This window comes from Salvelinus alpinus, chromosome 1 (genome assembly GCF_045679555.1).
Source record: "Salvelinus alpinus chromosome 1, SLU_Salpinus.1, whole genome shotgun sequence".
NCBI classification, from domain to species: domain Eukaryota; kingdom Metazoa; phylum Chordata; class Actinopteri; order Salmoniformes; family Salmonidae; genus Salvelinus; species Salvelinus alpinus.
Window position 1 is genome coordinate 90,873,324 of NC_092086.1, and position 27,798 is coordinate 90,901,121.

The 27,798-nt window shown below is 43.1% G+C and overlaps 1 protein-coding gene across 3 annotated transcripts; it reads right to left on the reverse strand.

Annotated features, from left to right (window-relative positions):
* Window positions 1-1,060: 1,060 nt before the first annotated feature.
* Window positions 1,061-26,588, reverse strand: LOC139533846 (neuroligin-3-like). Of its 3 annotated transcripts, XM_071332294.1 has the most exons (7): window positions 26,369-26,588; window positions 22,962-23,643; window positions 21,450-21,500; window positions 19,908-20,057; window positions 18,963-19,148; window positions 5,530-6,319; window positions 1,061-3,443 (listed from the first exon to the last, which is right to left on the reverse strand). In XM_071332294.1, exons 2-7 carry the CDS (start codon window positions 23,443-23,445, stop codon window positions 2,573-2,575), a joined length of 2,532 nt encoding a protein of 843 aa, XP_071188395.1. In that variant the 5' UTR covers window positions 23,446-23,643; window positions 26,369-26,588; the 3' UTR covers window positions 1,061-2,572. The 3 variants fall into 3 exon arrangements, with proteins under 3 accessions (XP_071188395.1, XP_071188396.1, XP_071188403.1); XM_071332295.1 differs by lacking the exon at window positions 21,450-21,500; XM_071332302.1 differs by lacking the exons at window positions 21,450-21,500; window positions 22,962-23,643.
* Window positions 26,589-27,798: the final 1,210 nt, after the last annotated feature.

Genomic DNA, 27,798 nt, shown 5'->3' on the forward strand with positions numbered 1-27,798 from the left:
CAGAGCAGACACCTTATAACAATTTCCCTAAATACAATCCTATTCCTATGCGTACAGATCTACTATCTTAATTTGAACACAGTTTTTGCGGAGAATTTTCCTGCGCAGGAAGAAATTCAAATTATAGTGTATTTGAGGTTTAAAAAGGCTTCTAAAGTTTGTAATTTCCACTTTGAAATGTCAAACTTGATTTGCCCTAACAAAAAATGTATCAACCCCTACAAAAAAAATGTCCATTAATTATAATCCACATAATAATTCTGATTTCCTATTGCTGCATAATTATTTTCCTGCTGTGATAAACAGGGTGAAATTAAGATAGCAGATCTGTAGGCCTTTTTACTGTAGGTGTGATCATCATGTGTGATCATGTGTGGGCTGCTGCATGGGCAGTTTATTCTCTCTTAGTAGCCAGGCTATTCATGGTCTGCATAGTATGTGTGCTGCCTATCTGAGGTACGTAAAGGACACCACATGGTCAATGAGAGCAAACTCTGGCTGGTGGGTGTGTTCGGCTCTTCTGAGAAGCATCTTCAGGAAACACAGAGCGATATGAAGAATATGCAGACAAAGGTATAAAACAAAAGGCAGACCATGGAAATGCCACTGGACTGACATTGATTAAGTAGACTAACAAGGGGACATTGAGGGCTGGATCCAGCTGCTGCCCTCCTCCCTCCCCTCCCTCATCCCTGACCCAGTTGATGTCAAAGCCCACTCCTTACAATGGTCCCAGTGTGCAGCTGGAGCAAACACCACACTGTCTTTTTGGAGTGTGCCTGTACCCTCTTATCCTCTTTGACTATCCCCAGTCATAGCCCTTGACCAAAATAATCGCATACAGTTACAAATGTACCATAGATGATGATAATATGCCAAAGCTGTGTCTATGTAATCTCAACTGGTCCCAGTCATATATGAGGCATTGCCCCGATGCCTCAAAATCCAAGCTGAAATTGTGCTGTTTGTTTTCTGTTGAAAAATAATCTTGATATGTGATACAATTGAATTAGATCTGACTCATAGTAAAGCTGTCGATGGATTTTGACAAGAAGACAACTCAGTTCCAAAAAATCTTTAATCAGCCCATTGATATTGAACAGTAGTATTAGTCAACTGTGTTCTATGATCGTATCAAAGAAAGCAAGATGACAATAATTCTCAGAGCGATGTGCATTCTCCCAGAATAATACTGTGAAGTGTTCACATTGAATTCAAAAAAGCCTTTCATAGTAATGCTTCAAAACGTGTTATGCTGCAAAATCTGGGTTTTGTGTAAATGGGATGAAGCCTATGGGTGAATCTCAGCTTGCTCAATCTGCAATATTTTAAGCAAAACTCTTTCAAATCTGATTGATTCAGGTAGTTTATACATACAATTGTGATATACTTAATTATCTTACTGAATACCTTTATATTCATATAAACAAATAACAATAAAAAAACCTGCTGGTCTAAGTTTATTCTGTACAAACAAGCCAAGCCAATGGAATCATATCAGTTGGTTAGAGTAGGTGCCATCTTAAGCTATTCTCTGTTTATAACAAAGCAGAAGTCGCATTCGCAGAACGTGTTTAGCAAAAGAAGACACAGTTAACTGAAAAATAACAAAGGTACTTAAACAGACGACCATAGATCGGAGTACAACACTGACATGATGAAAGCCAATACTTCAAACAAATGACAAACAAATGTCTTACCAATTTACACTTTTACATTACACTTCGCGTGTGCGCAGGCACACGCACGCTCACAAACATACGCGCACGCAAACAGACACAAACACACGCACACGCAGTCACACACACACGAACGCACACACGTTGTGCATATTCAAATAGAAATATTGTTTGGATAAATGTGATACTTTTACTACAAATTGTAATCAATGTTGTAGTAAAGGTTCAATTCATCACAGTCGCCGTAACAGTATTTCTCTAAGCAGAGAATGTTACAGTAACAAGCCATTCTTTAGTCAGTAAGTAAAAAATACCCTTTTAAGTTGTGAGTAACATGAGGAATATGTATAAAATAGCTTCATAACACAGATTTTCTGCTTTTTACAAATGTCCTTCAGTCAGGGATGAGTCCAGATGTTAATTGTTCCACAAAGAATTGTTGAAGATCAAAACAGATATCATAGTAAGAAAAGAGCTTCCCGTACAAATCCAACTGAACAAACATTATACTGAGGTCGTACAAGAAAGAAACAAATAAATGTTACCCTCAAAAGACAAGAATGGGAAATAAAAAGATTTTTCCCCCACGTTTTAACCAGCTCACAAAGGCGTTTGAAAATGATTATAAGAAAATGACACTGCTTATAGACCTCATTCTGTGAGGAAGAGGAGGCAGTAGTATATTGGCGGCGATTCTGCACCCTTTGAGCAGAAAAAGCTTTGCATGGCTCTTGCAGTATGAACATAAATTCAAACTTATCTTACCCACGCATCCCATCCCAACTACTGTTTTGTATTCATTCCTAAACTACTGTACAGCACAGCACGCACCTCAACTCACCTCTACAATCTCTGTCCCCTGTGGTCTTTATGTCATCTGTCCCAGGCTGGGTCTATACCCGGGTGGTGGAGTGGGAGTGGGGCAGGCCTGTGGAGTTGTACCCGGCTGGGAAGGTGCTGTAGGGGTGCATATTGGGAAGGCCCATCAAGGAGTTGGGGATCATGGTGATATTGTTGGGTGTCATCAGGGGGATGTCGTCTGGTGAGCGGCGCAGGGTCATGGTGTAGTCCATGTTGGTGGAGAGGTGCAGGGGGTCGTGAAGGTCGTGAAGGTCATGGAGGTCGTGGAGATCATGGAGGTCATGCAGGGTGTCACACTGGTTCATCTGGCTGCTCTGGGTCATCTGATGGGACAGGCTCTCGTCGATGGTGGTGGTGGTGTGGCTCACTTCGTTGCCGTTGCTCTGTCGCTGGGGACTGGCTTGATGGGGGCTGCCGTGGCCATCCTGCCGGCTGCGCTTGTCCTTACGGTAATAGAGCGCGGCAAAGGCCAGCACATTGAGGAACAGCAGTGAGGCGCCCACAGCGATGGTGACACTCAGCTCAGTGGAGTAATCTCTCGGATTAGCCACAATCAGAGGACCCGTTTCCTCCCCATCCCCGTTACTGCTGTGGGCCGTGGAGACAGGCGGACGCTTGGTGGTGCCAGTCCTCTTACCGTTCGAGTTGGTGGTGTCCTGCGGAGGGACCTTGGTGGTGGTGGAGGTGTATTGGAACATGTCATGGAGGTTATACAGGTGGGGTACAAGGTGCTTCCAGAAAGCTACCTTGGTGGCGCGGTAGTGGTCGCGGATGCGAGGCTTCAGGCCGATATGAAGGTACAGCTGGTCATGGGGGTTGTACTTGGACCAGGCCACCTCCTCAAAGCGGTTGGCCTTGGTGTGGATGAACTTGGTGTCCTGGGGAACTGGCTTGTTGGGATCCCTGCAAACAAACAGTGAAGACAGGGATCAGAGATTGACTACCCACATAGAAGATATTAAGCTTTCATTTGTTTCATTATGGGGGATGTCAACAGGCAAGTTGTGAGCTGTGAGACTGGTTGATGTAATGTCACAGTCTCTCCTCAAGGGCTCAGCATTCCCTACATCAGTGCTCCCAACTTCAGTCCTCGAGTGCCCCAAACAGCACAAATCTTTGTTGTAGACCCGGACAAACTCACCTGATTCAATTCATTGAGGGCTTGATGGTTAGTTGGCAAGTTGAATCAGGTGTGCTTATCTGGGGCTACAACACAAATGTGTACCGTTGAGGGTACTCGAGGACTGGAGTTGGGAAACACTGCCCTACATTTTTCATTGAAGCACACTCAAAACCCTACTTCTACTGAGAATCATCTACAATTCTACAGTACCTTCAGAAAGCATTCATACTCCTTGACCTATTCCTCATTTTGTTGTGTTACAGCCTGAATTCCTGACCCATCTACACACAATACCCCATAATGACAAAGTGAAAACATGTTTTTATAAATGTTTGCAAATATCTAATTTACATAAGTATTCACACCCCTGAGTCAATACTTTGTAGAAGCACCTTTGGCAGCGACTACAACTGTGTGTCTTTCTGGGTAAGTCTCTAAGAGCTTCCCACACCTGGATTGTGCAACATTTGTCCATTATTCTTAAAACAATTATTCAAGCTCTGTCAAATAGGTTGTTGATCATTGCTAGATAACCATTTTCAGGTCTTGCCATAGATTTTCATGAAGATTTAAGTTAAAACTGTACGCCCACTCAGGAACATTCAATGTCTTCTTGGTAAGCAACTCCAATGTAGATTAGGCCTTGTGTTTTAGGTTATTGTCCTGCTGAAAAGTGAATTCATCTCCCAGTGTCTGGTGGAAAGCAGACTGAACCAGGTTTTCCTCTAGGATTTTGCCTGTGCTTAGCTCCATTCCGTTTCTTTTTTATCCTGAAAAACTCCCCAGTCCTTAACGATTACAAGCATACGCATAACATGATGCAGCCACCACTATGCTTGAAAATAAGTAATGTGTTGTATTGGATTTGCCTCAAGCATAACATTTTGTAGTATTACTTAAGTGCCTTGTTGTAATATTTGTATTATGTACTGGCTTCCTTTTTTTCACTCTGTCAATTAGGTTAGTATTGTTGAGTAACTACGATGTTGTTTATCCATCCTCAGTTTTCTCCTATCACAGCCATTAAATTCTAAAACTGTTTTAAAGTCACCATTGGCCTCATGGTGAAATCCCCGAGCGGTTTCCTTCCTCTCCGGCAATTGAGTTTGGAAGGACGCCTATGTCTTTGTAGTGACCGGGTGTATTGATACACCATCCAAAGTGTAATTAATAATTTCACCATGCTCAAAGGGATATACAATGTCTTCTTTTTTTGATCTACTAATAGGTGCCCTTCTTTTTGAGGCATTGGAAAACCTCCATGGTCTTTGTGGTTGAATTTGTAGTTGAAATTCACTGCTTGACTGAGGGACCTTACAGATAATTGTACTGTATGTGTGGAGTACAGAGATGAGGTAGTCATTCAAAAATCATATTAAACACTATTATTGCACAAAGAGTGAATCCATGCAACTTGTTAAGCAAATGTTTACTCCTGTACTTATTTAGGCTTGACATAACAAAGGGATTGAATACTTATAGACTCGATATTTCAGCTTTTCATTTGTAAAAAATTAAAATAATCATAATTCCACTTTGACATCATGGGGTACTGTGTGTAGGCCACTGCCAAAAATCGAAATGTAATAATTTTTAAATTCAGGCTGTAACACAACAAAATGTGGAATAAGTCAAGGGGTGTGAATACTTTCTGAAGGCACTGTACATGTGAAGTGCGTCTATACTGTATGTCTATAAATATTAGTTCTTCTGCACAGGCTTCTATGCGCATCTAAATATGATTAGGAAAACTTTTTGGGAAAATACATGGACACAAATGGGAAATATTCTGAAAGAAGTGAAAGAATGACCCCATTATTTTACTATACAATCAAGGCTGACCAGATCTCAGTGTACTGTACTCACCCACTCTTAGCGAAGTTTGTCCAGTAGGTCATGACCACAGCGCTGAGCATGATGTCATTCCTGGAGAAGTTGCACGGGAACAGGTCAGTGGCTCCCACCATGGGGATGCCAAACACATAGGGCACCTCGTCCCCGTGGGCCGAGTCCGACCACACAGGCTTCATCAGGCTCTGGCAGTGGTGGTAGAAGGCATAGAAGTATGTGGGCGAGCCGTAGCGGGCGTGCAGGTCAGCCGTCACCACTGAGGGCTCCACCCACTGGTGGTCAGTGAACAGGGCAACTAATGTCTTCCTCCTGGTCTCCGGGTTGTCCCTGTCAGCCCAGTCCGTGTACATGAACTTGATGGTCTCCCTCAGAGTGTCCTTCCCCTCCGGGTAGCCATACAGGCTGTCCACAAAGTCCGACACAGCAAAGTCAAAGTCGCTGCCAGATACGCCGTCCTCCACGTCCACAACAGTCTCCACAAAGCGCAGCCCTTCCCCCTGGTTGACGCCCAGCATGATGTCATAGTTGAGGAACTCGCCCTGCTCCATCAGGATCTCGGGATCATCGGGGATGACGTCACCATCGATGACGGGGCCGAAGGCTACGTGGTAGCGGGCTGGCTGGATGTCCTGCTCCACCAGCTCTCTGGCACTCTTCTTCTGCAGGCAGGACACCATGTCCAGGGTGTCCAGCACGTTGCAGCCCACCCTCTCGGCCAGCATGCGGGTGTACTTGACAGGCTGATAGTTGACAGCCCAGCTGGACAGGGCTGAGCCACTCTGGATGATGGCTCTGTGGAACAGGCCTGAGGAGATCACAGCACAGACAGACACAAACATAGATCAGAGGAGGGCTATTTGGTCAACAACCATCTGAGACAGTACATTTTTAGGCCTACCCTGCAGTATAACATATTGGTAGCTTCATAGGATCTCTATCTAGGTTCTGATGATGAGTTTTGACCAGACTTTTGATGATAATTTGTGCTCACCACACAATTTCATCAGACAAATTTCATAGACAAACCTCATCAACATCGCTTTTTCAATCTGTGTATCTGCAGTCTCAGTTAACTTTCATTTTCCTTTAACGAAAGATAAATCACTAAATAATATTGAGGGAAAGGATAGAACTCTAAAAATGATATTAATTCTAATTGAGAGTGTATATTTCACAATTAAAAATAAAGCTTAGTAAGTGGTGCATATGCAAGGTCTCACAACATTGGCCACATTAAAAAGGGATTTGAATTAATTAAACTCTCACTCAACACAAAGGCATCATATTTGTGGCACTCATCTGTGAGAGCACTGATTTTGGGAATGAGTCAGTGACTCCACTGTGAATACACACAGTAGCCTTGTTGAAAACATCACTGTTAAATGAACCTTTAAGATTACATTTTAAGAAATACTATTAATTCAACCTAACTTTGTGCAAGAATTGGTCCAGTGATCTTGATGTGGAATAGCTCTCTCTCTCTCTCTCTCTGCTGACACTCACAGCTCTCTCACTCTCTCTCTGCTGACACTCACATCTCTCTCACTCTCTCTCTCTCTCTCTCTCTCTCTGCTGACACTCACAGCATGTCCATCAGAACCAAGTGTAATGGAGGTCCGTGGACAGCCAGGCAAACCAAATAATAAACATTGACAGAAACCATGCTCCAAAATCAATACCACATCAGGGGGTGTGTGAGCAGGTGTGTATGCGATAACAGGCAGCCCTCATGCAGGGAACTACACACACCACAGTAGCACACACAAAGTCAGTCATTGCATCGTGCCTCAATAGCTGCATCCTCAGGGACAGTCTTTAACCAAAGACTACTTGGCTATGTGGCAGGGCCACCATTTTATTTGACGGACGTGTACAGTAATTTCGAAATTTGATTGTGCATCAGAAGTTTCTCTCTATTTATCAATTAGCCCATGTCAAAACATCTTTCAGATTGGTAAATTAGTCTAGCCAACAAACTAAAATTGTATGAATCATGATAGAATTACCGACCGTGCATGCAGGGAACGTACCTAGTGGCCCTGACCTCCAGGGGGATATTGTTAGGCACTCACTCAGAAATCATATTAACAAGTCATGGCATAATGGGTATAATTCAGACCTGGGATACCTGTAGTTTAAACAATGTTTGTAGAAAGTAACTCTTTACACAAACATACTTTTTAAAGCTATTCAAATACAGATCTCAGAAAGTAACTACTTATTAAAACAATTTTAATACAGATCTGAGAAAACAAATACTTAAAAAGATATTTGAATACAGATCTCAGTAAGGGACTACTTTTCTGAAACTATTGGATTGGCTGCCTTCAACTAATGGAAGGACTGTATCGGAACTGCATGTTGAAGATAGAATGAATAGAGCACACACAATCTCCTATACTATTCCAATCTATCTGGCAGTCATATTTGATCTATACAATACATTTATATCTGAACATTTTGTAAAATGTCCATTCTCCTGAATGTCAATTGCCCCAGGTGTACATAATCAAGTCAAACCAATTAACCAATGACATTTTGTACAGATAAGTACAAATAAGTTGTGACACTCAACTATTGTATGGCTCTTTCAACATGCCACTGAAAAGGTCGAAAGCTGCAATTAATTTTATGATACCTGAAAATACTGCAGAGTAATAAAAAGCCATTTGCAAACACTACAAACATCAATTTGGATACTTACAAAAAACTACTGCTGAGCGATTAACCGAAATGAGGGTGATTTTTCAGTTTTTAAACAACTAATTGACTGACGTCTGTTCAATTCTTTGAATTTCATTTCGTTCAGTTTTTTTCTGTGAGCTCGATATGCAGTTTCTGTATAGAAAAATCAGATCAAGCCTGAACTGTGCAACGTAGTAGGGAGTTGTAGTTTCCAACAGGCCAATATTCTACACAGTTTAGCGCAGAAAACGTGGTAATTAACTACAATGACCATAATCTATTACACACCCGCTTAAACTTGTCCGGTCTGTGCGGAGCAAGACATGGAGACTGAGAGAAGAGAGAAGGCCAATCAAGAGAGATAGAAAGCAGTTGCTTCGCGAGCCTGAAAATACATGATCTAAGTGATTGACAGTTGGTTTTCAGGGTCATAAAGTATGCCTTATTTACTTTGAAGAACTACTAAAATAGTGATTTTGTCAGACAGCATAGGCAGCAGCAGCTCTATATGAGATGATTACTTTGAATTAAATAATAAAGTCATGGGGCCTCCCGAGTGGTGCAGCGGTCTAAGGTGTCACTACAGACCCGGGTTCGATCCCAGGCTGTGTCACAACCGACCGGGAGTACCATAGGGCGGCGCACAATTGGCCCAGCATCGCCCAGGTTAGGGGAGGGCTTCGGTTGTCAGTTGGATGGTGTTTCCTCCGACACATTGGTGCGGCTGGCTTCCGGATTAAGCGGACGGGTGTTAAGAAGCGCGGATTGTCTGGTCATGTTTTGGAGGACGCATGACTCAACCTTCGCCTCTCCCGAGCCCGTTTGGGAGTTGCAGCGATGAGACAAGATCGCAATTGGATATCATGAAATTTGGGAGAAAAAGGAGGTACAATTTTTTAAAATATTATTATAATAATAAAGTCATAAAATAAAAATATTATTAAAGTCAGGTAATGTGAATAAATGATGGTTAATAAGTGATAAGTAGAAATGGGCATTCACTACCGTTTTTTCATTTATTTTTATTTTTTATTTAACCTTTATTTAACTAGGCAAGTCAGTTAAGAACAAATTCTTATTTACAATGGCGGCCTACCTCGGCCAAACACTAACTCGAACAACGCTGGGCCAATTGTGCGCTGCCCTATGGGACTCCCAATCATGGCCGGTTGTGATACAGCTTGGAATCGAAACATGGTCTGTAGTGACGCCCCTAGCACCGAGATGCAGTGCCTTAGACCGCTGCGCCACTCGGGAGCCCAAATGGGACTTTCAACAACAGAGTTTATATTCTCTGTTGTTACAGCATTCAACCCACATAATGCATACTGTCAGATAAAGACAGTATATTCAGAGGGCCATAGATTACAGTCAGTGCAAGCAAGGCCCTGAGCATTGAGCTGAAGGGTAGCTTCAAGCTACCAGGACATACATCACATCCACTAACCAAAGCATACATGTCTGGAAAACAAAGGACAAATCCCACTGCTCTTCAGTCCCTTAAATTATCCACTTTGATTATACTGTATGATTCACTTTTATTATTCACTTAACTGACCTTCCTGTTTTTTACTTTGTTATGATCCCATCAAACCAAATTTGGCCTGTAGTGAAACAAGCTCATTTTACACAGCCAGGCAGTGGAAAAACATCTGGAAAACATTTCTCTCAGTGAATATTTTTTTTAAAAATTATATCGCCAACAGTGATCGTGGTTCTTGATTAATGCTTGAAAAATATATAATATAAAGACTTGGGTAGTCTGTCTGTATACCACAGTATCACGCTGGCTCACACAATCTCAGTGAGAGGGGCCTAAGCTGGCTCTGGTGCCGTTAGAGCTGTGGCCTGATGTAATAAAGGGCTGATTGATTAGAGGAGAAGAGGTTGTGTGTGTGTGTGTGTGTGTGTGTGTGCGTGTGTGCGTGTGTGCGTGTGTGCGCGCGCGTGCGCGCGTGCGTGCGTGCGTGCGTGCGTGCGTGCGTGCGTGCGTGCGTGCGTGCGTGCGCGGTTGTGGGTGATGTAAAGGCACAGATGCCACTATCTTTGTTTCAGATTGAGTGACATTCCTCAATTCATTCACAACCCTCCTTCCATTTACTCTCGTGAGGGTAAGAAAGAAATACGAGCAAATCTTTCTGAAACGCTGGGGATAAATTAGTGAGTGTAAAACAGAGTGAGGTTTAAAGATTATTATATTGATTAATAGTTGCTGCACAGTATGTGCTCTGTGTACACATGTCTTGATGTATAAAATGTAAATATATAAAGTTAAATTGATAGATAGCTAGATAGTTAGACTCCATCCATACACTTCCGGCGCCGAAAAGAGATGGCCGCCTCGCTTCGCGTTCCTTGGAAAATATGCAGTATTTTGTTCTTTTATGTGTTATTTCTTACATCGGTACCCCAGGTAATCTTAGGTTTCATTACATACAGTCGGGAGGAACTACTGAATATACGATTAACGTCAACTCATCATCGTTCCTACCAGGAATATGACTTTCCCGAAACGGATCCAGTGTTTTGCCTTCCACCCAATACAATGGATCTGATCCCAGCCGGCGACCCTGTGCGACGCCGAAAAAGGGGCAAACGAGGCGGTCTCGTGGTCAGGCTTCGGAGACGGGCACATCGCGCTCCACTCCCTAGCATACTACTCGCCAATGTCCAGTCTCTTGACAATAAGGTTGATGAAATCCGAGCACGGGTAGCATTCCAGAGAGACATCAGGGATTGCAACGTGCTCTGCTTCACGGAAACATGGCTAACTCAAGGGACGCTAACGGAGTCGGTGCAGCCAGCTGGTTTCTTCATGCATCGCGCCGACAGAAACAAACATCTTTCCGGTAAGAAGAGGGGCGGGGGGGTATGCCTTATGATTAACGAGAAGTGGTGTGATCATCATAACAACACACAGGAACTCAAGTCATTCTGTTCACCTGATCTAGAACTCCTCACAATCAAATGTCGACCGCATTATCTACCAAGGGAATTCTCTTCAATCATAATCACAGCCGTATATATTCCCCCCCAAGCAGACACATCGATGGCCCTGAACGAACTTTATCTGACTCTTTGTAAACTGGAAACCACACACCCTGAGGCTGCATTCATCGTAGCTGGGGATTTTAACAAGGCTAATCTAAAAACAAAACTCCCTAAATTCTATCAGCATATCGATTGTGCTACCAGGGCTGGAAAAACCCTAGATCATTGTTATACTAATTTCCGCGACGCATATAAGGCCCTCCCCCGCCCCCCTTTCGGAAAAGCTGACCACGACTCCATTTTGTTGATTCCAGCCTACAAACAGAAACTCAAACAACAAGCTCCCGCGCTCAGGTCTGTTCAACGCTGGTCCGACCAATCTGAATCCACGCTTCAAGACTGCTTCGATCACGCGGATTGGAATATGTTCCGCATCGCGTCCAACAACAATATTGACGAATATGCTGATTCGGTGAGCGAGTTCATTAGGAAGTGCATTGACGAGGTCGTACCCACAGCAATGATTAAAACATTCCCAAACCAGAAACCGTGGATTGACGGCAGCATTCGCGTGAAACTGAAAGCGCGAACCACTGCTTTTAACCAGGGCAAGGTGACCGGAAGCATGACCGAATACAAACAGTGTAGCTATTCTCTCCGCAAGGCAATCAAACAGGCTAAGTCCCAGTACAGAGACAAAATCGAGTCGCAATTCAACAGCTCAGACACAAGAGGTATGTGGCAGGGTCTACAGTCAATCACGGATTACAAAAAGAAAACCAGCCCCGTCGCGGACCAGGATGTCTTGCTCCCAGACAGGCTAAACAACTTTTTTGCCCGCTTTGAGGACAATACAGTGCCACTGACACGGCCCCCTACCAAAACCTGCGGGCTCTCCTTCACTGCAGCCGAGGTGAGTAAAACATTTAAACGTGTTAACCCTCGCAAGGCTGCAGGCCCAGACGGCATTCCCAGCCGCGTCCTCAGAGCATGCGCAGACCAGCTGGCTGGTGTGTTTACGGACATATTCAATCAATCCTTATCCCAGTCTGCTGTTCCCACATGCTTCAAGAGGGCCACCATTGTTCCTGTTCCCAAGAAAGCTAAGGTAACTGAGCTAAACGACTACCGCCCCGTAGCACTCACTTCCGTCATCATGAAGTGCTTTGAGAGACTAGTCAAGGACCATATCACCTCCACCCTACCGGACACCCTAGACCCACTCCAATTTGCTTACCGACCCAATAGGTCCACAGACGACGCAATCGCAACCACACTGCACACTGCCCTAACCCATCTGGACAAGAGGAATACCCATGTGAGAATGCTGTTCATCGATTACAGCTCAGCATTCAACACCATAGTACCCTCCAAACTCGTCATCAAGCTCGAGACCCTGGGTCTCGACCCCGCCCTGTGCAACTGGGTCCTGGACTTCCTGACGGGCCGCCCCCAGGTGGTGAGGGTAGGTAACAACATCTCCACCCCGCTGATCCTCAACACTGGGGCCCCACAAGGGTGCGTTCTGAGCCCTCTCCTGTACTCCCTGTTCACCCACGACTGCGTGGCCATGCACGCCTCCAACTCAATCATCAAGTTTGCGGATGACACTACAGTGGTAGGCTTGATTACCAACAACGACGAGACGGCCTACAGGGAGGAGGTGAGGGCCCTCGGAGTGTGGTGTCAGGAAAATAACCTCACACTCAACGTCAACAAAACAAAGGAGATGATTGTGGACTTCAGGAAACAGCAGAGGGAGCACCCCCCTATCCACATCGACGGGTCAGTAGTGGAGAAGGTGGAAAGTTTTAAGTTCCTCGGTGTACACATCACGGACAAACTGAATTGGTCCACCCACACAGACAGCGTTGTGAAGAAGGCGCAGCAGCGCCTCTTCAACCTCAGGAGGCTGAAGAAATTCGGCTTGTCACCAAAAGCACTCACAAACTTCTACAGATGCACAATCGAGAGCATCCTGTCGGGCTGTATCACCGCCTGGTACGGCAACTGCTCCGCCCACTACCGTAAGGCTCTCCAGAGGGTAGTGAGGTCTGCAGAACGCATCACCGGGGGCAAACTACCTGCCCTCCAGGACACCTACACCACCCGATGTCACAGGAAGGCCATAAAGATCATCAAGGACAACAACCACCCAAGCCACTGCCTGTTCACCCCGCTATCATCCAGAAGGCGAGGTCAGTACAGGTGCATCAAAGCAGGGACCGAGAGACTGAAAAACAGCTTCTATCTCAAGGCCATCAGACTGTTAAACAGCCACCACTAACATTTAGCGGCCGCTGCCAACATACTGACTCAACTCCAGCCACTTTAAAAATGGGAATTGATGGAAATTATGTAAAAATGTACCACTAGCCACTTTAAACAATGCCACTTAATATAATGTTTACATACCCTACATTACCCATCTCATATGTATATACTGTACTCTATATCATCTACTGCATCTTGCCATCTTTATGTAATACATGTACCACTAGCCACTTTAAACTATGCCACTTTATGTTTACATACCCTACAGTACTCATCTCATATGTATATACCGTACTCTATACCATCTACTGCATCTGCCATGCCGTTCTGTACCACCACTCATTCATATATCTTTATGTACATATTCTTTATCCCTTTACACTTGTGTGTGTGTGTGTAAGGTAGTAGTTGTGGAATTGTTAGGTTAGATTACTTGTTGGTTATTACTGCATTGTCGGAACTAGAAGCACAAGCATTTCGCTACACTCGCATTAACATCTGCTAACCATGTGTATGTGACTAATAAAATTTGATTTGATTTGATTTGAACTTACATTTATAGGTGGATCTGTTAAAGGGGTTCACTCTTTAAGAGGCAAAGCTTTTAGTCTGATTATATTTAGGAGAGGAGAACAATAGCCATCACTTAACTGTACCACTACCCCACCACCCTAGCCACATATCCAAACAATTCACTTCCTCTGAAGGACTCGATTGGATCCATTTGGAGTTGGGGCGTACCACAAATAGAGTACATTTTGCATCCCTTTGATATTTTAAGTAGAAATTGTTTACCAATAGTGAATTTCAAAAGCCTGTTAAATTAAATGAAGTGCCCTTTATTATAGACCACATGGAAAATTCGGCATTTTGACATGAAGATTTAAACCAGCTTAACCCCAAATGTATTGAAGGTTTCACTATCACTGTAAAGCTCTAGTTATGTTCTTGCTTTGACAAAGACATTTCTGAAGATTTGTATTTATTTAATGTGATTAGTGATTCATTTACGTCTGTCCCTCATTTTAAAGTCAACCCAGTTACGTGAACTGAACTCGTTTGAATATAAAATCAAATCAAATGAAATTTTATTAGTCACATGCGCCGAAAACAACAGGTGTAGACCTTACAGTGAAATGCTTACTTACAAACCCTAACCAACAATGCAGTTTAAATTTTTTTTTAAAGAGCAGCAGAAAAATAACAATAGCGAGACTATATACAGGGGGGTACCGGTACAGAGTCAGTGTGCGGGGGCACCGGTTAGTTGAGGTAATATGTACATGTAGGTAGAGTTATTAAAGTGACCATGCATATATGATAGCAACAGAGAGTAGCAGCAGTGTAAAAGAGGGGGGAAATGCAAATAGTCTGGGTAGCCATTTGATTAGATGTTCAGGAGTCTTATGGCTTGGGGGTAAAAGCTGTTTAGTCTCTTGGACCTAGACTTGGCGCTCCGGTACCGCTTGCCGTGCGGTAGCAGAGAGAACAGTCTATGACTAGGGTGGCTGGAGCCTTTGACAATTTTTAGGGCCTTCCTCTGACACCGCCTGGTATAGAGGTCCTGGATGGCAGGAAGCTTGGCCCCAATGATGTACTGGGCCGTTCGCACTACCCTCTGTAGTGCCTTGTGATTGGACCCCGAGCAGTTGCCATACCAGGCAGTGATGCAACCAGTCAAGATGCTCTCGATTGTGCAGCTGTAGAACCTTTTGAGGATCTGAGGACCCATGCCAGATCTTTTCAGTCTCGTGCCCTTTTCACGACTGTCTTGGTGTGCTTGGACCATGTTAGTTTGTTGGTGATGTGGACACCAAGGAACTTGAAGCTTTCAACCTGCTCCACTGCAGCCCCGTTGATGAGAATGGGGGCGTGCTCGGTCCTCTTTTTCCTGTAGTCCACAATCATCTCCTTTGTCTTGATCACGTTGAGGCAGAGGTTTTTGTCCTGTCACCACACGGCCAGGTCTCTGACCTCCTCTCTATAGGCTGTCTCATCGTTGTCGGTGATCAGGCCTACCATTGTTGTGTCATCGGCAAACTTAATGGAGTCGTGCCTGGCCGTGCAGTCATGAGTGAACAGGGAGTACAGGAGGGGACTCTCGAGGTAGATAGTTTGGTCTACAGCTTATCATGAGATACTCTACCTCAGGCGAGCAATAGCTCGAGACTTCCTTAGATATCATGCACCAGCTGTTATTTACAAAAATTCATAGTCCGCCGACCCTTGTCCGCTGTTCTATCCCGCTGGTACAGCATATAACCAGCCAGCTATATGTTGATAGTGTTGTCGTTCAGCCACGACTCCGTGAAGCATAAGATATTACAGTTTTGAATGTCCCGTTGGTAGTTTAATCTTCCGCGTAGGTCATCGTTTGCGTTTGCTAGCAGTAGTATATAATTTGCATCGGGCTCGTCAGACTCGTTTAAGGAAAAAAATAATTCTGCCAGTCCGTGGTGAGTAATCGCAATCCTGATGTCCATTAGTTATTTTCAGTCATAAGAGACGGTAGCGGCAACATTATGTACAAAATAAGTTTAAAAAATAAGTTACAAACAACGGAAATATACGAACAACAAAACACAATCGGTTGGGGCCACGTAAAACGTCAGCCTTCTTCTCCGGCGCCATTTTGGTGAAACTATTCCTTTTTTAGTTGAGGATAAGGGCTGTATACAGCGCATTCGGAAAGTACTCAGACCCCTTGACTTTTTCCATATTTTGCTACGTTAATGCCTTATTCTAAAATGGATTCAAATGCTTTTTTTCTCATCAATCTACACACAATAACCCACAATGACAAAGCAAAAACAGGCTTAGAAATGTTTGCACATTTATAAAATATAATGATAATAAATATCACATTTACATAAGTATTCAGACCCTTTACTCAGTACTTTGTTTAAGCACCTTTGGCAGCGATTACAGCCTCGAGTCTTCTTGGATATGACACTACAAGCTTGGCACACCTGTATTTGGTGAGTTTCTCCCATTCTTCTCTGCAGATCCTCTTTAGCTCAGTCCCTGCCGCTGAGAGTTCAATCTTGTTTTCATCAGACCACAGAATCTTATTTCTCATGGTGGTGACAGTCTTTAGGTGCCGTTTGTCAAACTCCAAGCAAGCTGTCATGTGCCTTTTACTGAGGAGTGGCTTCCGTCTGCCCACTCTACCATAAAGGCCTGTTTGGTGGACTGCTGCAGAGATGGTTGTCCTTCTGGAAGGTTATCCCATCGCCATAGAGGAACTCTGAGTGACAATCGAGTTCTTGGTCACCTCCCTGACCAAGGCCCTTCTCCCCGATTGCTCAGTTTGGCCAGCTCTAGGAAGAGTCTTGGTGATTCCAAAGGCCACTGTGTTCTTGGGGACCTTCAATGCTGCAGACATTTTTTGGTACCCTTCTCCAGATCTGTGCCCCGACACAATCCTGTCTCGGAGCTCTACGGACAATTCTGTCGACCTCATGGCTTGGTTTTTTAACCATCAGATCCTCCTCTCCACCCTCTCCGAGTTGGGCATCTCCGGCGCGGCCCACGCTTGGATTGCGTCCTACCTGACAGGTCGCTCCTACCAGGTGGCGTGGCGAGAATCTGTCTCCGCACCACGTGCTCTCACCACTGGTGTCCCCCAGGGCTCTGTTCTAGGCCCTCTCCTATTCTCGCTATACACCAAGTCACTTGGCTCTGTCATATCCTCACATGGTCTCTCCTATCATTGCTATGCAGACGACACACAATTAATCTTCTCCTTTCCCCCCTCTGATAACCAGGTGGCGAATCGCATCTCTGCATGTCTGGCAGACATATCAGTGTGGATGACGGATCACCACCTCAAGCTGAACCTCGGCAAGACGGAGCTGCTCTTCCTCCCGGGGAAGGACTGCCCGTTCCATGATCTCGCCATCACGGTTGACAACTCCATTGTGTCCTCCTCCCAGAGTGCTAAGAACCTTGGCGTGATCCTGGACAACACCCTGTCGTTCTCAACTAACATCAAGGCGGTGACCCGTTCCTGTAGGTTCATGCTCTACAACATTCGCAGAGTACGACCCTGCCTCACACAGGAAGCGGCGCAGGTCCTAATCCAGGCACTTGTCATCTCCCGTCTGGATTACTGCAACTCGCTGTTGGCTGGGCTCCCTGCCTGTGCCATTAAACCCCTACAACTCATCCAGAACGCCGCAGCTTGTCTGGTGTTCAACCTTCCCAAGTTCTCTCACGTCACCCCGCTCCTCCGCTCTCTCCACTGGCTTCCAGTTGAAGCTCGCATCCGCTACAAGACCATCGTGCTTGCCTACGGAGCTGTGAGGGGAACGGCACCTCCGTACCTTCAGGCTCTGATCAGGCCCTACACCCAAACAAGGGCACTGCGTTCATCCACCTCTGGCCTGCTCGCCTCCCTACCTCTGAGGAAGTACAGTTCCCGCTCAGCCCAGTCAAAACTGTTCGCTGCTCTGGCACCCCAATGGTGGAACAAACTCCCTCACGACGCCAGGTCAGCGGAGTCAATCACCACCTTCCGGAGACACCTGAAACCCCACCTCTTTAAGGAATACCTAGGATAGGATAAAGTAATCCTTCTAACCCCCCCCTTAAAAGAGTTAGATGCACTATTGTAAAGTGGTTGTTCCACTGGATATCATAAGGTGAATGCACCAATTTGTAAGTCGCTCTGGATAAGAGCGTCTGCTAAATGACTTAAATGTAAATGTAAATGTAAATGTTTTTACTCTGACATGCACTGTCAATTGTGGGACCTTATATAGACAGATGTGTGCCTTTCCAAATCATGTCCAATCAATTGAATTTACCACAGGTGGACTCCAATCAAGTTGTAAAAACATCTCAAGGATGATCAATGGAAACAGGATGCACCTGAGCTCAGTTTTGAGTCTCATAGCAAAGGGTCAGAATAAATAAGATATTTATATTTTACATTTTTTATAAATTTGCAAACATATCTAAAAAACCTGTTTTCACTTTGTCATTATGGGGTATTGTGTGTAGATTGATGAGGGAAAATATAATTTAGTACATTTAGAATAAGGCTGTAACGTAACAAAATGTGGAAAAAGTGAAGAGATCTGAATACTTTCCGAACACACTTTATAATGTAAAGGTAAAACTAAATAATGGCATCATACAGAAATATAATATTTTATTTTTGCATAAAAACATCAAAGTAGAAATAAAAGCAGATAACAGTAGATCTGTTTCAACACAGTGAATAAAGTCACTTCCCTGAAGCAATACTACAGAGCACAACACATTAATATTAATGCTCCACATAAAGCTATACATTGAGATGAAGTACCAGATAATGTAGTACCTAGTATGTGTCTGTGAAAACTGCAGGCTGAGGAATCACTGGGCCTGTGTGTGTTTATCATGCGATAAAGCTATATAAAGGCATTCTCATTGGGCATGAGATTCACTGGTGACTATCCCCATCCCATCCCACCCCACCTGCCCTGTCTATCCAGGTTGAGTTTTAGTCTTACCCTCAGAGTGGTGGGACAGTGTGAGCAGGCTGACGCAGGAGGCTCCGATCCCAGATCCAAAGACAGTGATGCGACCAGGGTCTCCTCCAAAATAGCCAATGTTCTTGCTGATCCAACGCAGGGCTTGGATCTGGTCCAGGAGTCCATAATTTCCTTTAGCTGCCTGGTCACCTGTACTGAGGAACCCTGAAGTGTACAGCAGAGGATATTAGTGTTATTTAACTTCTTTCTTGTCACACTTTTATCTGTGATTTACCATACCAGAGCTCAGAGCTAAATACCTAGCTCAGTACATCATTCTCCTCCTCCTCCTCCTTTTCATAAGGATACTCTCACTGCACGGTTCCTTGAGTTGCAACCAGTCTTTTTCTCCAATATGCGTTCTCCACTATGCAGTATCAATCACAGAGAGGGGGGCAGGCCCTTTCCGCCCCTCGCACAGAGATACATGAAGTGTTACAGCTGTGACGTCGCTCCTACAAGAAAGAGTCCAGACCTTGGCTGTGATTCCTGCATCCCTTCCTATTTAAATCAGTCTTCCAGGCCTGACAAAAGCGGTCAATTTCTCTGCAGGTTAGTTAAAAAAAGATGAACAGTGTTTTGGAATATTGTAGCTTGTATACACCAAGTAGGCAATTAATAGTCCTAACCATTGTCCTCTGACTGAGGATTTCTAATCTTACTCCCTCCTCAATACAATAACACCCTGAAAAAGACCTTGCCTTCATAACATGGGATTATACATTACACACCAGGAGAAAATGACTTACATAGCAAATTATAGAAATGTAACAAATTAATATAAGTTTGAATAACTGGCATAAGCGTACATATTAATTGGATCTCTGTGTGGAGATCAACGTTATGAGAAGAAGAAAATGTATCTTCTAGACTGAAAATAAATTCTACAGACACCATTCAGAGATATTAAGAGAATCCCATCACCTAGTACTCCGACCCTGTAGTTGAGAGTGATGACGATGACATTCCCATAGCTGGCCAGCACACTCCCATCGATCATATTCCCTGTCCCCTCCATGTAGGATCCTCCATGGATGTAGACCATCACAGGCCTAGCCTCAGTGTTCCGAATGTCTGCAGAGAGAATCAGCCATTTACTATTTGTACTGTAAAGGTTTACAGGCAAGGTAATGCAACATCAGAATACTGTAACCCCTACCAGACGGTAGACTCAGCAACATTTACACCACTAAAGCTGAAGGTAAGCTCAAGGTAATGGTATTGATTTTAGCAGATGTGCTTCGGTGATTAGGGTCTTGGTTGTGACGCACCAATGGAGACAAGAATGCAAAGCAAGGACACTACTCATACAGGCCTAACAGGGATCTATATTATGTCAATCTCAATGTTTTCCCCCCACAAAACTGTGTTTATACTAGAGACTGAGCCATATTATAATATTCTATTATTAGCAATATACCGTTTTCACATCTAGTGTCTCTAAAGTGTATCTGGTTAATACTATGTGTTCACTATGTTCAACAGAGCATGCTTCTTCAGGCAAGGTGGTCGTTTCTGTGCACCACGCTCCTATCAATTAATTTGTCATAATAGTGGTTAAATTGCAGGACATGATTTTCTCTGCATCTAAAACAACAACTACTAAATATATTCTTTTCGTCAGAATAAGGCATATAAACCCTCCCCACAATATAACTGCCCTCCCCGCCCCAACGAAAAAATGACAAAAATAAATACATTTGGTCACAAAAAGAATAAGGCATATGACCTGAACTGTAAGTTCAGTGTCAATGTGAGAACGGCGTGAGTTGCCAGAAAATAACATAAAGACACCCATTTCCTACATCACACTCAATCTCTTGAATAGTACGTATGTAGTGAATAGTAATAGCTTCATCCTCATGAGTCACTCATACGGTCCTCTCATGAGACCCACAGAGAGGTAGTGGATGAGACTTTGAGATAAGATGTAGTTGGTTATAGATAGCACAGTCTGTGATCCCTAGAAGACACAGCAAAATGTTCACTTTTCAAAACATGAAGAGGTACTGTATATGTGCATTTATTGCACTCCCATTCCATTTATGGTGCTACAAAATAATATCTTTGTTGATTGGTATAGCCACAAAGACACAGAAATAACCCATGTGAGTCATTGTTCAAATGGAGTAAATTTGGGATCAATGGCAAATTGACCAGCATTTGTCTTCAAGGGGGCTGTTAGGGGACAAAATCAGTATTCAGTGTCCCAAAAAATCCATGACACAAAAAATACTACAGATATGATATGGATGTCCAAATCAAATCAATTGAGAGTGAAATAGCTAATACGCTGAGAGAATCAAGTGACTTATCATTGACTTGGCATGCCCACTGATAAACTAAGGTTTAACCACTTCTGAGTTGTCAAAGGTAAGATCGAAGACGAAAGTCTATGAAAATATCAAAAGTCAAAAAGTGTCCAAAAAACCCCGTCATGCATTAAACTTTGAGCACCAAAAATACCTTCACTGTCACCATGAGAGAAATCCACTCCTTGACTCTTGCTGTGGGCCCCTAAGAATCAGATCAAGGAGGAAAAAAACAAAAAAGTACAAGAGAATTCAAAAATAGCATGATTGACCACCAAGGAAGGAAGATAGTGATATCCCAATCTGTGTCTCAGAAAATCTGTCAAAAATGGCGTTACTGTAAAAACAAAAGGATGTTTGTTTGCAGTAAACATAGGCTATGCAGAGGTTTGAGGTAAGATATGATATACTCTCCTTTTCATTGCCATGACTCAATCAGAAAAAAATGAGATTTACATATTGTACAAACAGTAACTTTTGACATCAGAATGTTGATTTCTTTCATTAATGGCTTTCCAATAATAACAAATAAAAAATGTATAGAAATCAATGTGTTTTTCGAATAAACATGTCATGGGTGGATGTTATTGTGTGGAATGATCTTACTCTGGATTGCTCTTAATTTCTCACAGCAGAGAGACACACACACTCTCAGGCATGGATGGACGCACACATCTCTGGCCGACATTTATCGGTCTCTACTGTGTTTGATTTTCAAATACGATGACGATGTGATCTTGGTTTTGAGCCAACTCTGAAGTCACTTTGCTCCTTTTTACTCCTTTGTTAGCTTACATACCTTCTTCTCTACATACTTTCTTGTTGGGTTTTCTGGCACATTCCTTGGATATTCTTTTGACTGAAAAATGAATGAAAGACTACGAAATAACAGAAGGCTCTGAAAAATTGAAGAAGCATGCAGGCACCCAATTCCCAACCCGGTTCACTTTGCATCACCTCAGGAACTATACAAGGGAGGTAGTGGGATAGGGGGTTAAAGATATACATCGAATTAAATAATAATCATAATGATTTCACAATGCTGCACACAGTCCATTTTCACATGCACTCTGTCTGTATATTTTATGAGCCCTAATACTCTACAAAAGAAATGAAGGAAAGGAAATGTGTTTATCAATCACAATAGTGTTAACTTGAGACTAAGCACCTCCGAATTTGTCAAGTAAATATTGATCTACAGATCCATAGCATAGAAATATATAAATGTATTGCACCTCAGATTCTTACACGGTTAAGGCGTTCACATTGTAAACAACAGGCCTCTAGTGCACAATAATAAACATTTCACCGGCCTAACAAATGTCTGAGTCTGATTTATCATAACTATTGAGCCATTCCCAGTAGTTAGGTTAGGCCATGCTGGAGGCTATATTCTGACTTTAAATTAGTAGTTGTCTGACGCAATAATAGGTTTTATATCAGTGTGTGATTTTCCCGTAGAGAACACAATGAACGGAGTCAACAGTGTAACAGGATGAAGAAGAGTTGGTGACATGACTTTGGATGAGAAAACAACTTGGGGTGGCACAAATGAGATGCACAATGACAACTGCTGCAGACGCAAAACATGATGATTGCAAGGTGACAGCAAGGGTGATACAGTAAACAACATGTCCCTTTGGTCCATTTTACCCATTCCACTCACCATCCTCTGTTGGAATATAGATGTTTAAATACAAACAGTCCTCGTTCTGATCCTGAATGAGGTTGGCCACTGTGTCCAGGTTATAGGTAAACCATATGGGCATCATGATCTCGGGCACTGTGTTGCGGATGTTCTGAGGGCACACAGGCATGAAGTGGGTAGCATTCTTGATCCCTGACCAGGAGGAGGGCTGCTCTGGGGGCATGAAGCGCTTCTCCCCGATGGGAGGGGCAGCGTACGGCACCCCAAGGTACTGGTCAACGGGCTTAAGGACCTCGCCTGGCACCGTGACCCGGAGGCCCCTCAGCTTCCCAAACTGGGTGTTCACAGTCGGGTTGAAGTTCTGGCTGGTCACCACTGTAAATGGCCAGTAGGAACATAACATCCACATTAAAAGACCACGGCGGGTGGCGATGGTTGCGGTTCCTCGCCGATTTGATAGGTGTGCAGGCAACACATGGTGCGTAAACTCTGCCAAACACATGGTCTGGGCAAGTGAGTGCCCTTGCACCACGCCAATGTACACTCGAGTGTCCTCTCAACCCCTATGACCTACTGTATTCCACTTAACCAGGCATCGCTCAACCTGCCCTGGGCGCCAATGGTTACTAAAAACAAATTAACAAAGCCCAGGTATTCACTCATCTCCAGCTCCAATTCTCATTGCTGTTCTGAAACCGAGCTGCAAACAAGAGAGACAAATGGTTAGGTGAGCAAACATCGGTGGGTTGCTTACTGCAATGCCCCTGAGTATACTGACGGGACTATGTTGCCAGATTACTTGAAAACTGGGGCTTCTAAATATATAGAGCGAGAGTTGCTCATCATCCGTATGCATTCACAGAAGATAGGCTCCCTGTAGACAACCCACACAATCATTTCAAAGCAAACTAATCACTTGGGAGAACTCAAGGGACCATTTGAACACACTACTTTGGTGAGTGAGTGGTAGGTTTGTCTGTAATCCAGCAGAATGTGAATGTAAATACTGTATATGTAAACATATATCGCAGAGGATATGCTCATTGGCCTCAATTGTCTTCTTTTTTTTAACGATTTCGCCTGGGACAAATATTACTCTACAAATAGGCGATATAATTTCCAGCGTCATGTTTGGTATAAACACCCTTTCATGGTTCTAGTGTGGGCTGACATTACCATGGGGAGAAGATTTGAACTATCTGAAAAAGCATCTGCATCGATGAAGGCAGAATGTTGTATACTGCAATGCATCTGGAAGTAAGGGATTTAGTAATATACTGCACATTCACTTTCTCTCAATTAAAAAAAAGTGTTGAACGGGACAGAAATATCAGAAAAACAACACTGATGTAACCTTTGAGTGGAAGGATGAAAAGCTGTGATGGAAGGATGTACAGTGCCATATAATCATGATCTTACCCATGATGCCTGCATGTGTATAGTATAGAGCCACAGCAGCACGGCAACAACAACCCTCCAGTAAAACAGTTCAACTGTAGACTAAATCCTAATGAAAACAGTGAAACAACAGTGTTGCAGAGCTACAGGCAATAGAAACAGTGTAACCAGTCTATTGGGTCATCAGGCTGGGTACTTGCTTGTCGGTATGGATGACTCCAAGCATAAGTTTGTTTCCCTAAATGAATTTCTTTAGCATTTATTGATAGACCATGGTAGAGGCACCTGAAAGTGAACCTACTCTTTTCTGGAATGAACAGATAATGATTCTGTCAAAAAACAGAAATGTCTCTAAAGTCCTCTACCTCTTCAAAAGTGTACAAGCTGGGTTGTGAAAATATAACGGAAAAGAGTAGTGAATGTAGCTAGGCCCATGTGTGGGTGGGGGGTAGTTAACATGATAGAAAAATGTCTATCATGTCTCATTATCACCTATATAGGCTGTTTTAATTTGTTTATTTTCAACTTGTGCAATGATTGCAATTTATTGGATGATGTATGGATACAGAAACAGGCTAAAGGTTGACAAAGTAAGCCTCAGCTACTTATACTTTGAGCAGGTTAATCAGGAGGCCAGGCAAAGCTGACGAGGTGTATTCCCTAAACACATAGGATTGCGTTTAGACTAGCAGGGGAGATGGAAGAGACTTCCCGACAAGACATGAATACGAATAGATTACAACCCACTGTCTCTTATACTTGCAATGCTGTGGGAGCTATCTGATGCCCATGCAGTGTGTGTAGCCTACATTGAAAATAAATAAATTATCCAGAGTTCTCAATATCCTTATATTAAAATCATCACTTCAAAATACTGACAGGCCCTGTGTCTAAGTTTGCAACTAAATGCCGCAACCTGTCCTATTTTCCTGAGCTGTGTGAAATTTTCAGTCCCAATGAAAAGGCTGTTGATTAAGAAAATACATAGAGAACAACAATAGTCACTTTGAGTGTAGGCCATTAGCCTAATGCTTTCGAATATACTGAAATATGTCAAATACAGACAATTAACCATAAGTTATACCACACTCAAAACAGGTGTGTTAACATCATGAATATAGTCTACAAATGTTGCATTTATGGGCCAAAGCTGGGCAAAAAATTAATTCATGCATTTAAAAAAAAAACATTGTTGAGGTCCGTTATGGCGGCTACAGGCCCACAATAATGTAATGATATCAGTGGCTCTATTGGCTATGCCAGTCATAAGCACAATTACGACCACATCCCCAACGACAACTTGTAGTGAATTACTCTACACGGGGAGTCTAATTGGACACACATGACATGCTTTGACATCTCGCCTATAAATTTGTGTTAATGAATCCCAATTGCATTATACCGATTCCAAGGTAGCAGCCTGTGCCAATTTGTAGAATGGTTATGGCTAAAAGATAACCGGAGTGCGGCGCAAATAAGGCAGTTTATTTCTCTTCTCTATGTAAGGCACGCAAGGTGCTATAGCCAAATCCGGTGCCCTTGCAATTTAATCAGTGTTAATTCTTCCAAATCGTTCAATTAGTCCAACTCGTTTTAGTGTAAAACTAAAACATGCACGGTTACAGGGTAAAAGGATGATAATGTCACAGAACACCTCGTTGAAGGTGAGCTGGTGGCACTGATTCACCAGTAATAGGCAACGATGCGTTAAAATGTCAGAGTGAAAAAGAGACTGAAAACCAGACGTTCACACAAAAGACCAAGCCACAGACAGCCCTGCTCCTCCAAATTCCCAAATAAACATCAAGGATGCGGTTGATGAATAAAACGTTGCAAATGTTGACCCTAATTATCACATACAAAACATCTAAATGTCATCAACATATTATACAATTATGTTTAAATGTGCTACAATTAAAATACATCATGTTATGAAAAGAATACCCATGATCCTGCTATGTGGGATCGTGGTGTGTAGTAAAATCTTGCCAAACCTTCATCTCATGGAAAGGGAATTTTCGACTCACCTGCTCTAACGGAGGCTCCTACTCTTCATCCCCGGTTTGCTCTTCTTCATATCATTTCGTTTTCATGGCACTGCATTGATGATCACATTTCATTATTATTCGCATGCAAATATTTTGCTTTCAATTCACATGTTCTATTTTGTCTTCTTGATTAAAATTAATATATTAGCCCTCTCGGTTTGTGCGCGAGCAGCTCGTTCACGACGGCAAGGTCAGGAGCGCCCACTGTCTTCGCGTTTCTAGGCAACCATTGGGATACGCGTGAGCTGACAGACAGGCAGTAAAGAAGTAAAGGGAATGTATCTGTATCATGGTCTAATCAAAATTATGTATATTTCATTATAATAATTAGGCTATATGGAATCTAACGCACCAGGTAGCCTTTCCCCGGGTCCCTTGTTTAATCAATCAAATGTATTTCTAAAGGCCTTTTACATCAGAAGATGACACAAAATGCTATACAGAAACCCAGCCTAAAACCCCAAACAGCAAGCAATGCAGGTGTAGAAGCACGGTGGCTAGGAAAAACTGCCTAATGAAAGACACAGAGTGATGCAGACTCAGGTCTCATCTAATTTAAAATTCAAATATAAGGGTCTAAATGTAGGCTGTGTGTGTGATAGCCTAAGCATAACCAATGCTGTTTAAGGATAGGTCTATAATCTGCATTGTCTTCCTGACAATTCAATGGGAATCATTCGAAAAGATTCAGCAAATTCTGCTAAAACCATGTCAACGTTTGAATGGGAAAATGGTGCTGGTAATGAATAAGGAATTAGCCTTTGATTAGATGTCTTTACTAAAACATTAAAATGTAAATGGTCTAATATAGTAAATGGTTTATAGTTGTAAAAGAAGTTCCAATTATAAAGAGGCGCTCAGCATCACCCACCCAAACACATGCAGTATCTGGTGCTGATGCTGCGTTGGACAGCTCCCCTTTGTGGTAAGTTTAAAAATCACAGCCATCGTGGGCAACTTCAGTGGGAAACGATGTTTTAAAGTAACTGTCCAGTGAAAATCTCACTTTAAAAAGCTCATAATCTGTTAACGTGTACCCAAATAATGTTGTTGACTCGTCCTATACTTATATTTGTGGCCAAAGCACAAATTAGAGAGAAAAAAATTATTCCAAAGCACCCCCTCAAACCGTTTAAAAAATAATTGCTATTTCCTCATAGAGGATGACTTCATGTTTTTGACTGAGACTTCTAATTGGCTCACTGTCTGAGCTGGCCAATCAGCTCTTTACTTGTCATTCATATTTTTATTGACTGGTATACGCCCTCACCATTTTGTTGTTGGGGTACTCCATAGAGATAGAGGACTCATCTTGTATCTGTGCCATTATAGCGTCTGTGACAGCACGGGCAGCGCCAATGAGGCTCTCTCTATTTTGAAGTGGTCAATTTTCTTCTTCACGATTGGCT

Bases quoted from the DNA above. Each gene is read 5' to 3' on its own strand.
- LOC139533846 (XM_071332294.1), bottom strand. From the start codon at position 23,445: ATGTGTTTGGCAGAGTTTACGCACCATGTGTTGCCTGCACACCTATCA. The intron at 20,058-21,449 runs GTATTTTTGGTG...TTCTCTCTGCAG, and splicing joins CTCTCATGGTGACAGTGAAG to ACATTCGGAACACTGAGGCT. The intron at 6,320-18,962 runs GTAAGACTAAAA...TGATCTCCTCAG, and splicing joins ACTGTCCCACCACTCTGAGG to GCCTGTTCCACAGAGCCATC.